Consider the following 11,336-nt stretch of genomic DNA (forward strand, 5'->3'; position numbering starts at 1 on the left):
GATAGAGAGACCTTCAAGGAAGAAGTATCAACCTTAAGATGGTCAATATCAGCATCGTCTTCTGGAGAATAAAATCATCACACAAAACTTAAGTGTCTTTATTAAGTATCTAATAAAGATTAAACTATCAGTTCGTATGCAAAGTACAGCAAATACGACTTTCAAAAGGCTTACTCTGTCAATCTTAACAAACCCTAGTAGCGGTCTGAACTAAAAATATGGCTACTTCCTCAAACTAATAATTACAATTTTTAGAAGTGTTCCCTGACAAAGAAAAATTGGAAACGAGTTAAACTTCCTGACTTTTGACGATACATAGACATTACTCAGTCCACCTTGACCTTCTTTTTAAGCTTGTAGTTTTTAAGTATCTGAAACAAATAAGTAATCGAGAAATACGTAAATAAATAACAGTTTCAACAACTTAACACCTTTGGTTCTCGTTAAAATTAAGTAAGTACCGAATAACACTGAAAAAATACGCAAAATTTTCGATTATTGACCCTTACTTAGAATTACCTTGGTCTCAGGTCTAAAGGTTCAACCATATCACATCAATTATACTCACCAAAATGAAGAGTGTTTTTCTCTCCCTTGACCTTATAAACTTGTAATCCTTGCAACACCTGGAAGAGGGAAAGAAATCGAGAGATAATAAGGACCCTTAAGTAAACCACCACGGCAACGAGGACATGGCAAAACAAAAGATCTAACGAGCACAAAAAAAAGCTCCGCACGTTCGTTTTAAAACTTTGTACATATCTTAGCCGTCTTCAGCAAAATAACAACGCGGTCTGAGATCGACAGAAAATTTTTTAAGTCTCCTTTTAGAACTAAACCACTGCTCACATATGTTATGCTAGAGTTGAGGTGTGACACCGTAAGAGACAGTAGGCACATCCAGTCATTCGCAAAATTCAAACTGAGAATACAAATTAATTTTTTAATTGACATCTTCCTCAGCGTTTTCGTCCAGGCTGATTTAGGTCCCTTCTGAAGAGTTTGGCATTTCTGGTTCTAGTTAGGAACCACTGATTGCCCAGCGACAGCGAGAACATTCACCGGTGAAAATTTTTTGACGATAACAACTTGAACAAAAAATATACAGATTTTAACACATGGGGGTTCAACAATAAAAAAACCCAGTTACACTAACCATGACGTGTTGTATTCCTTTCTTCCTGGACCTTCTTTCTCAACGTGTAATCCATGCAGTATCTGAAGTGAAAAAGACAGCAGGAATTGAACATGTATTTCCCCAAGCAACTGAACGTATAATTTCACTTTTAATGTACGCCATTAGTAAGTCATGTATTGTACTACTTGAATTGATAGTTCCTTAACGTAACATGGGTAAAGGACTGAATTTCTTGGAAAGCACACAGAAGGTGTTCCTTTAAATTCATTGAAAAGTTCTCAACCAACCAATACATTTCATGTCTTAAAAAAGTGAAATCAGAAGGAAAAATGTATGACTTCATGGCACAAACCAGCTTCAGATTGCATTATAAGGGGAAGCGATATGCTTCACAAGTCAGGAACCATAGAACTGTACAACATCAACATCACAAAAAATCAAGAATCTTTCCTCATGAAAAGGGTAAGACAAGATGAAAGAGTTCATATCAAGTCTAGTTTTCACCTCTCCCTGACTTTTGTCAAATATATGAATTTTTCCTGACTCAGAGACATTCTCTGCCTTTGAGGACAGTTTTTCTTACCTGATCATTTCCTGACCTGTAGCAACCAAGCTGGGCCCATTTACTTCTCCAACGCTTCACTCAAAATTTTACATAAGTTGAAGAAGGAAATAGGGTAAATATCTATCTTGTCACAACATTTATAGGAAGAAAGGGAAAGAAAAAATGAAACACTAGAATGAAGAGCTAACACAAATGTAACAACCTAAAAATGACCCATAACATACAAAATCTAATAAAGCATTTCCAAATCTTTTCAAAATCCTCCAAAAAAACTAACATTAGAGACATTAGAGAAGTGACGACACACTATCAATTGAAAGGCTCAGAGCAAGAACGACCCCTTGATTTTTCGGCCATTTTTGAAAGTGTTCAGAAGTAGTTGAATTTTGGCATGTGGACTTAGTTTTACTCGATATACACTGTTGTGGTTTTTTTTTTCGCTGGTTTGCGCTTCGTTTTCGAGAAATAACGTATGTAAAAAACCTTGAATTTTGTAGCGGCTTTATTATGTTTCTCTATGCAGTGCAAATCAACTACATCTGTGAACAATGCATGCCTCTTACCATATCACAGATTTTGATTCGGCCAAAGCTGAAAAAAATTCACGACCCATCATTTTTTCACTTCCTTGCAGCTTTGTGAAATTGCATTGTTCATCAGCCTAAAACACTCAGTCAGCCTGTCAGGCAGTCAGTTGCCAGTCAGCCATTTAATCAGTCAGCATTTAGCCAATCACTCAGTCATTCAATTATCAAGGAAGTCGGCTTGTCAATGAAACACTTTGATTATGTCAATTGGGCTATTTTGAGCCAGCAAATCAGCCAGTCAGTTGGTGAGCCAAACAGTAAACTACCAGCCAGCCAATCAGTTATTCCATTGCTCAGTTAGCTTGTGAAACAATGAGAAAACATTTGGCTAGTCACCCAGTCAGTCATTTCATCATTAGGTCAATCGGTGAGCCAGCAGACCAACCAGCCCATCATTTACATGTAGCCACAGTCAGTCAGCAGTTCAGCCAGCCAGCCAATCAGTCAGACAGTCTGTCAGTTCATCATCATCATCATTATTATGCCCTTTACGCCTAACAGGCATGTAGGGCAGCAACGTGTTCCCTCCACGTCTGGCGATCCCTTGCCATGAACTTGATGCCCTCCCAGGTCTTCCCCATCTCCTTTATTTCCTTCTCAACTGTCCGTCGCCATGTGATCTTGGGCGACCCCGCTTGCGTTTCCCTTCTGGCGTCCAATGCATAGCAGCATAGTCTGTCAGTTACAGGTCATTAATTCTGTAAAGTCAGTCAGGCAGCCAATTAATCAGTAAGCTAGCCAACCAGTTGGTCAGTCAGTCAGGGAGTATATCAGTGCACTTTAGGTCAGTAAGTAAGGCAGTCAGCCAGCCAGTCAGCCAGACTGCATGTCAGCAAGTCAGTCAGTCAGTCAGTCATGCAGTCACTCAATCAATAAGTCAGCTTGACAATCAGTCTGTTATGCAACCACTCAATCAGTCAGTAAACTTGTATGTCAGTTGGTGGGTCAGTCATTTAATCATTTCACCATTCAGTACATCAATCAGTCAGTCACTCACTCACTCACTCAATCAATAAGTCAATCAATCAATGCATCAGTCAAGCTGGCAGGTAGGCCAGCGCCAACCAGTCAATAACATGGTTACTGCATGCAATAATCATGCAATCTAGCTTTCTGTCAATTAAGATTTCCTTACATAGTTTTCAAAGCATCTGCAGGTTTAGACACTGAAGCCATTCTATTAAATGGATAGGTTAGGTCAGTGAGGTGTTAGGAAGGAAGCCAGTCAGTGTATAATCCACTTAAAACAGCCTGTTTAGGTAACCTGTAATTAAAAAAATACAGCCCTTCAATTTCATGGATAGTTAATCCATCAGTGCCCTAATCAGTCAACAATTTAGTTTGTCATTAAATGAGTTTGTGTGAGAAATAAAGTCATTCCCAGCCCTTCCAGCGGCAACAGTTTTGGTTCCAGAGTTGACAATGGAAAATTCTGGAAGTTTGTCAGTAATTGAGTCTGTGAGATAAATATAATCATTCCTAGCTAGCAATAGTTTGGGTTCCCAAAATAAGAATGGAAAATTCTAGTAAATTCATTTGCAGAACAATTTTGGTGACCTGTGTTCAGCTATCATTAGTGAGGTGATTAAGTTCTTCTCTTTTAGTTTTTATGGTCTGAATAAGAATAAGATTAACATTTTGAGGAAACTTAATTTATGTTAACTTTTGTTCTTCAAATCTATAAAACTTTGCCTCTTTATCTTCAGTTTCCTGAGTGTTAAGCTCTGAGATGTCACATGAATCTCTAATGAACAAATGCCAGCCGTACTGCTTACTCTAAAGACAGGAGGCATGGTCAGTAGCTTGGTATGTCATGTTACATTACAAAAGGTGTTATTTTTCTTCTGGTGACCAACGTTTTATTTCTGACAACCACTGGTGAAAAAAGTCAAGCTTGGAGACTGTAAGTAAGAGTGTCTGTCAGATGAGCCCTGATGATAATATTTTCATTTGTTTGAAGTCCTGATGGAAGGGGAGCAAAAGGGCTGAAAGACAAGTTTTTTTCTCCCTCTCTTTCTTTTCCCCACTTCCTTTTTGATGTTACTGCCATTCATCTTCTGAGATTGATCCAGAAAAGCAGAAACATGTTCAAAATATCATCCACTTTCTGAATTTGGAGGGAAATGGGCTTACACTTGACATTAGTTTGCTCTGTACTGACAAAAATCTGAATTTACCTGCTCCCTTCAAGAGTAAAATGAAAAGGGGGGAACTGTAGTTGTTTCAGACAGAAAAATTTCAAGGCTTTTAAAGACAAAACTGTATACTCCTAGATGCTGAGCTCCTTAAAAAGGATAGTTACAAGCAAAATTGGTTTTAAAATAAAAATAAGAGCAAGTCTTAAAGTGAATGGATTCTTGTGACATGTAAAATTCCTTTGATGGTCTATCGTGAAATAAGTCAAGCCCTGGTAAATGTTTGTTTTCTTCACATAGGAACTGTGGCTAATTTTCTGCTCCAGGTATTACTTGAAATCCAAACATCTTGAACAGAAACTGACATTAAATACCACATGTTTGAAAATACTCAAATCTCAAACTTCCAAAGAAAAGCTAGAGGGATTTTGACATCAAAGGAAATTTTAAAGTAATTGCTATTTATTATGAAAACTACTAACACCTTTTTGTAATGTCAGAGTTACTCATAGAATACATTTTTCAGTAAGTGGATGGATTCCTGACAATCAAAATTATCCTTCCCCCTTGCAATACAAGTTAAATGTGTTTTTTTCCTATTTTCATCATTTTCCAACCTTTCAAATCCTTGGGTTCATTTAAATAACACAAAATTATAAGATGGTTTCGGAAATGCCCTTTAAGTACAGAATAGTTTCTGCGAAATTATGACTAGAGAATCACACTACGGGTAGGACGCTGCCTTACGTTCAACTACCAGCAACATCCTAAGAAACAAGTAACAGTCCAAACAAGCTCACTTCCATACTCCACCTCAACATGCATGCTTAAATCACAACCACAGTACATCCATTTCCCTCATTTACGCTTAATGAAAACTGTATGAAGTCTTCATTATTGAATTTAATTAGTGAACTTATTTGGAAAAAGATAATCCTTACCTAAGAAAGATTAAGTGGTATCCATTTTAGCTTCTTTATCGCTACCATCGCTTTCAGTTCTTGCTAAGCAAAATGGAACATTTTTGAAGGCAAATGATGACTTTGAGAGTGTTTTTTCCTCGAAAGGTTTGGTGGTGCCAGTCGCACGGCGTTCGAACTGAATTATCAGCCGCCATATTGAAATTAGTTCCCATGGTGCCAAGTCTTCCGTCCATCACGAATTATATGTCACGGTTGTGTCACGCTCACGTCACGTAACCCATAGGCAACCCTGGCGTTATTTGATAGTTTTTTGCGATCTAAGTTTTCACCCGTTCAGACAGTGTCTGGTGATTTCTCTGGGATTGCTCTTAAGAAGGCGTACGATAAAGACTTGGATAAAAATAGCCACATTTTGTTCACTTTTTGTCAATTTTATGCCTCTGTGCCCCTGGCTGCCTTAGGATCGGAGTTGAATTTTCATTAGTACATTTGAGAATCCTAATAAATCGAATCTCGCTCTCTCTTAACAGTCCACCTACCGCGCCACCTCGATTTCATTAACAAAAAGCGCCTTCGCAAACCTTTTATCCCCCCATAGTTGAATCGTTTTAAATTAAGCTTGATGAAAACCCCCTCCTTAATAAAGGATATGAGGGCTCCATCTATCCCTCCTTATACAACAGTATGGAGAAGGGGTGGGTATCAGTCAGCCCGTATATTCTCGGCCTCGTGTTAACCGCTGGTAAGGTTGATGGCTGCAGGGTAAGCCCGTCCTGTCCCTTCCGTTTGGTTCTTAAAATTTCGCTGATTCGGTATGGCAGTTAATTTACCTCTACCTGAGCCTTATTTTAGTTCAACTTCACGTCCATATTTGACTGAGTGTTTCACTGGCCTCACCTACGTAGCTGGTTAAATGAAGGAAAAATTTATGTAAGTGAATAAAAATAGATAGATAAATGAATAAATTCATTCGATTGTGGTCTTCCGTTACCCTTAAAAGGATTCATGCGCCACACTCCAAAAATTCCCATAGTTAAGTTTTTTACGTTTCCCACGATTTGATAATTTCTTCGTGATCGCATACACTTGAAAATTAATGCGTACATAATCAGGAAGAAGTCGTCTTCTATCCAACCTTAAAGTTGAATTTTTACCATAAAAGGCAGTGATTCAGTCCTTGCTGTGTAGACACAAACACTTACTCAGTCCCACGTCCGCGTCTTCGGAAACGAAAGAAAGTAAACAAGGAAGTATCAAACCAGTTGAAACTGACGTTCAAGAAATTTAACATTTCCGTTTGTAAATGACTGTGAATATATGAAAATCATCAATAATATCTTTGCTTCTTACCACTAAGCATATATCTAGGAGAATGTGTTAAGTCTTCCAGACATTAACCTCTCAGTGTGTTGGAAATCTGCCTATATATTAAAGGAGACGAGAAACGTTTTGAACTATCTTGAAAACAAAACATGCAATCAAATCTCACTGTTTTCTTAGTCACCAGCTTTCACTTCCGTTCGGGAGTACAAAAGACGATCTAATAAAAGCTCCCTCGTTCGCGTTGATTTTGTTCTCTGTTAAATTTAGCCCAATATTCGTACACTGCATTTCAATATCAAAGGTTGAAGTCATCGAAAGCTATAAAAGCCAGATGTGGAATCGAATACCGTGATTTACGTGGGATCAAAAGGGCTTCCGGTTTCGCCGAAGGCACAAGGCGGGTCGCCTTTTTTTGCATAATTATCAGCATGAACCAATCAAACGAAAGAAATTTGGTGGGCCGTGTCGAATTTGTGACCTTTTAAATACAGAATCAAAGGCTTGTCCACGCCAGTCAAGGAACGGGAAGAGCTGATTCTATTCAAGATGACTTCTATCGATTATCAAGGTGAACCTAAGTTTTTGATCGGTGGCTATCTAAAAAATATCAGTGCTGATCATATGTTCTTTCAGGTGGCAAGCGCTATGGACAACTTCGAACCGACCAAGAAAGAAATCTAGATGAAATCAACAAGGTGGGTTTAAAAGCTGAGTGATACGTTAGTAAACTTACAAGACAATTCACTGATGAATTCGCTTCCGGTTTCTCTGGTTTACCACTATCCTGATCTGTGTTTGCGATCTGTATGTGAGATGAATAGCTTACTTTAACATCAAATACTTCTCAAGCTAATCAAAGCTGAAGGGCTACGAAGTTGACGCTTCCGAAATTGAAACCCTTTGCATAATTTCAGCCAGCTGGCGTTAAAGTTGCATTTTAATCATTCCTTTATTCATCGACGCAGTCGACTTCAAAAGGCCTTGAACATACGTTTGGCTTGCATTGCTAAATAACTCTAAATAAAGAATACTGTATTTATCCTAGTCCTTCGTAGACAGCGGCGATTACGATGACGAAGATGACTACCCTGATCTCAACGATCGGCTGGAAGGCTACAAAAGTAAGTTGCGTCGAGGAATACTAATTATGTTTGTTTGGCTTTTGAACAATTGCCAGCAATTTATTTCACGTGAGAATCACGAATAATTCAAATCCCAAAAGTGATATTCTTACGATCGATTTATGTTTCTTGAGATCTCAAGAGACCTTTTGACTCATATTTTTTTCTCGGTCAACAGAGCAGTTCATGGAATTTGACGAAGATAATTCGGGAGATATCGGTGAGTTTTCATGCGTGATATCTATATCTATATGCGATAAAACGAGGGCTGAAATATTGATCTTATTACGCTTAGCAAATAAAAGTATTCAAGTGAAAGCAAACAAAGATCTGTTAACATATTTGGAATTTTCAGAACTTTGCCATAATGCAATTTTTCAATTAATATAATTTTATGTGCATGGCTCTGTTTGGAATCTCGGTTAAACCCATGATTGATTGACATTTTAAAAAAGTGAAATTAATATGTCTACTATTTTTTCGAGGTGTCTGGTGTAAGGGAACTACTGATTAAAAAAAACAATTGCTACACAAAAAGACAGACCAAAGATCATCCGACCAATTGTCATCAATTGTCAAAACAAAACCACCCGAAAGCTTTCAGCGTTAAGGCTTTTTAAAATGAAAATAACTATTTGACCATATCGATGGTGACATGCGATTAATTGATTTTCTTGCTTTCAAGAGTTCCGCAAAATTTTAAAAAGGTAGCCGAGATATCTTCCATTTGACTCAGCGGACCATCGTCTGAAATGTTGTCACGCAAAACAACCAATGTGTGACAAGATTACGTGCATCTGATCTGCTGCTAATGTTTGACCGAGAGTGAGAATTGGGAGAGAAGCAACAGTATTTCCGATCCCCAGTTACGACTATGCTTCTCTTCTTTTCTAGGAGCGACCAAAAGAAAAAAACAACACAAAAATTGTCATGCAGTTGGATTCATTTTTTTCTCTGTCTCAGTAGTGTGCACGTATATGCATATAGCTTGAACGACTAAATTACCCTGTTGTACCCTTTCACCGACGCAGCACCACAGTTTCTTTAGAAAACTACCCCCCTTATCTCTACGCTGTCCGCCAAGCTGTACTGCTTTCACTCGAGAATTGGGTCGAGCTTAGCCCTTATGCGGACGTTTTGGAAAACACATCCTCGTTCGAGAGACTATCTAAAGATAATTTGAAAAACGGTGACTGAACAACGATGACAATTGCCTTCAGTACACTTGGAGCACAACCATCCACTCGTAAAGTCCTTGACTTGGAGCCTATTAGCCCGTTGACGCCTAAAGTGGCTAGCAGTTATAGTCTCTTTTAACATGATCACGGAATCACACATCAGTGTCACGAAAGTAAAGGAAATGATCACAAACTATAGAAGCTCTTAACTGTTCAAACAAATTCTCCTTAATTGTCAGCGCCTTAGGCAATTTAAAGAGAACAGTCTGGAGAGTATACATTTTGATGTGAGGTTGTAACGAGGTATCCCAACACTCCAAATGGAAAGTCTCTAAGCAGCACCTGGTAAAATAACGTTCCACTTTAAAGTGTCACAAAGATATCGAGGTTAAATCTCTCTATTTTATCATTATTTTTTGTTAGACATCATGGAGCTCAAACGCATGATGGAAAAACTTGGACAAGCGAAGACCCACTTGGAGCTGAAGAAAATGATCGCTGAAGTCGATACAACGAACTCAGGTTGGTATTCTAAAAAGTTAAGTGTGTTACGATGCCTAAAAGACGAGTTAAAAACTGATTACCGTCGCTGCACTCTATAAACTTGCTTTTCGTGACAATGAATGTTTTTATTACTCTTGCAGGAACAATTTCGTATACCGAATTTCTGACAATGATGCTCGGAAAGAAATCAAGTGTTCTGAAATTGTAAGTATTCGGTACATGCGCTTTGACAAAAAAAAAAAACAAACAAAAACCAAAAACAACAAAATGTCTCACGCAGGGTATTTTAGGAGTAATGATCACCTTGTTTTTGAGGGTGACGGAGAACACCCCCTCTTTCTATTCTCTTACCCAAGCCTCCAACGGCCATGCAGTTGTACTTGCATTTCAGTTACAAGGTAGGATCTGGGTACGAGATTACCCTCTTTCCAATCCCTTAAAAAAAATGCATAAGAAAAACTAATTAAATGAAAGGGTTGGGAGGGTGGGTGGGGCAGGGTGCTTCCCTATACCGTTTGAAAATGTTGAAATAAAGAAACCTTGTTTATGCTCTGTCCTTTCTCCACTACCCTTATAGGATCTTGATGTTTGAAGAAAAGAAGAAGGAGAAAGCAAAACCGAAAGGCGTCGCCCCAAAGAGAGATCTTTCCAGCTTACCTTAGGCAGGCTTCTATTCAGTGATCAGCCTTTCGTTCGGCCGTCACGCAAAAAAAGGGTGAAAAGGCTGCGTGACTGTCAGAAGGAATATGGCAGTCTACGTTTATTCAAATATAACTGCTTTAAATCATATTTTTACAACAGTAAAGAACTTTCACGATTTCAAGAATCAATTTATAACGAATTACTCAAACGGCGTAGGTATTTAGGGACGTGTCAATAAAACGTTCGTACCGAGTTTGCGTTTAAAAGGAGGTCAAAATTTATAGCCCGTTTAAAATGCAGAGAACGAGTGCCAGTTAATGAATGAAAATTGAAACTCGGTGTCAGCATTCATAAACAAATTGCATGAGACTTTATCATTAGAATATCAGTCTTTTTCTGACAGAAAGGGGTGATAATTTGTAATTAATAGCGTGAAAAAACTCAGAAAATCGATGCGTCACTTCAACGTGATTTGCAATAAACAGTATATTTTTACTCCGTTGACGTATTTTATATGCACATCTCACAAGAAATCGTTCTTAAAAAAAAGGAAATGAAAAACAAAAGCATTGTTTCACAATAAGTTCAATAAAATGAGTGGAGGCGGAGGCGGACTGACCTCTCGACTGATTTCCAATTTAGGAAGTTTTACTGGTTTCCTTTGCGCATGCGTGAGAGTGCTACAATCTAATTTAGACCCTAACTATTTTTCAACGATTCTCAGTGACGAAGCAGAACTTAAAGCAGGTAAAAGGTCCTCTAAGGCACCTACCTTACTCTTGTGATACAAGGGTTAAATTTTTTGAAAAAGGACCTCCCATACCACAAGTAGGCGGCGTTATATACTCTAACATATATAACCGAATGGCCAACTATACTTTCATCGCGCGGATGAGCCTCACTGGTGTGGGGTGCAGGCTTCAAACCTGTAGCCGATTAGCGTCGGAGCGGTTCAATTCCGCCTTCTGCGCGCCTATTTTTACGTGGGAGCAGACATTAAAAACAAAAATTTACTTACTCACATCAACTATGCGACGTGTACCGGAAATCGTATGTGCTTTTTCTATGAAGCTCTTTATCTCCTTTTTTTTTTCCATTTACTTTTTGTCCTTCCCATTTTCCTTCCGAACCACACCCTCTATCGCGTCAACTTTTCATCGTTTGGATTGAAGCCTGCTCAACTTTAACCAACCGTTTTCCGTGTTTGAAGTTAATCTCGT

General features: G+C 38.4%; 1 protein-coding gene, 1 long non-coding RNA gene and 1 other non-coding gene across 21 annotated transcripts; 2 read left to right on the forward strand and 1 right to left on the reverse strand.

Moving 5' to 3' along the window:
- Positions 1-82: 82 nt before the first annotated feature.
- Positions 83-7,647, reverse strand: LOC131772910 (uncharacterized). Of its 19 annotated transcripts, none has more exons than XR_010717376.1 (6): positions 7,405-7,646; positions 6,699-6,769; positions 1,722-6,253; positions 1,157-1,218; positions 569-626; positions 83-371 (listed from the first exon to the last, which is right to left on the reverse strand). It is a non-coding gene; the product is annotated as an uncharacterized lncRNA (long non-coding RNA). The 19 variants fall into 19 exon arrangements; XR_010717372.1 differs by having other exon boundaries at positions 1,722-6,568; positions 7,405-7,419; XR_010717375.1 differs by lacking the exon at positions 7,405-7,646 and adding an exon at positions 6,853-7,018.
- Positions 7,131-10,611, forward strand: LOC131772907 (allograft inflammatory factor 1). The gene is made up of 7 exons (XM_059088870.2): positions 7,131-7,239; positions 7,305-7,366; positions 7,717-7,792; positions 7,971-8,012; positions 9,394-9,492; positions 9,615-9,678; positions 10,052-10,611. Exons 1-7 carry the CDS (start codon positions 7,218-7,220, stop codon positions 10,134-10,136), a joined length of 450 nt encoding a protein of 149 aa, XP_058944853.1. The 5' UTR covers positions 7,131-7,217; the 3' UTR covers positions 10,137-10,611.
- Positions 10,612-11,001: 390 nt separating this feature from the next.
- On the forward strand, positions 11,002-11,088 carry Trnastop-uca (transfer RNA opal suppressor (anticodon UCA)). The gene has a single exon. It is a non-coding gene; the product is annotated as a tRNA-Sec (tRNA).
- Positions 11,089-11,336: the final 248 nt, after the last annotated feature.

Source organism: Pocillopora verrucosa, chromosome 4 (assembly GCF_036669915.1).
Source record: "Pocillopora verrucosa isolate sample1 chromosome 4, ASM3666991v2, whole genome shotgun sequence".
NCBI classification, from domain to species: domain Eukaryota; kingdom Metazoa; phylum Cnidaria; class Anthozoa; order Scleractinia; family Pocilloporidae; genus Pocillopora; species Pocillopora verrucosa.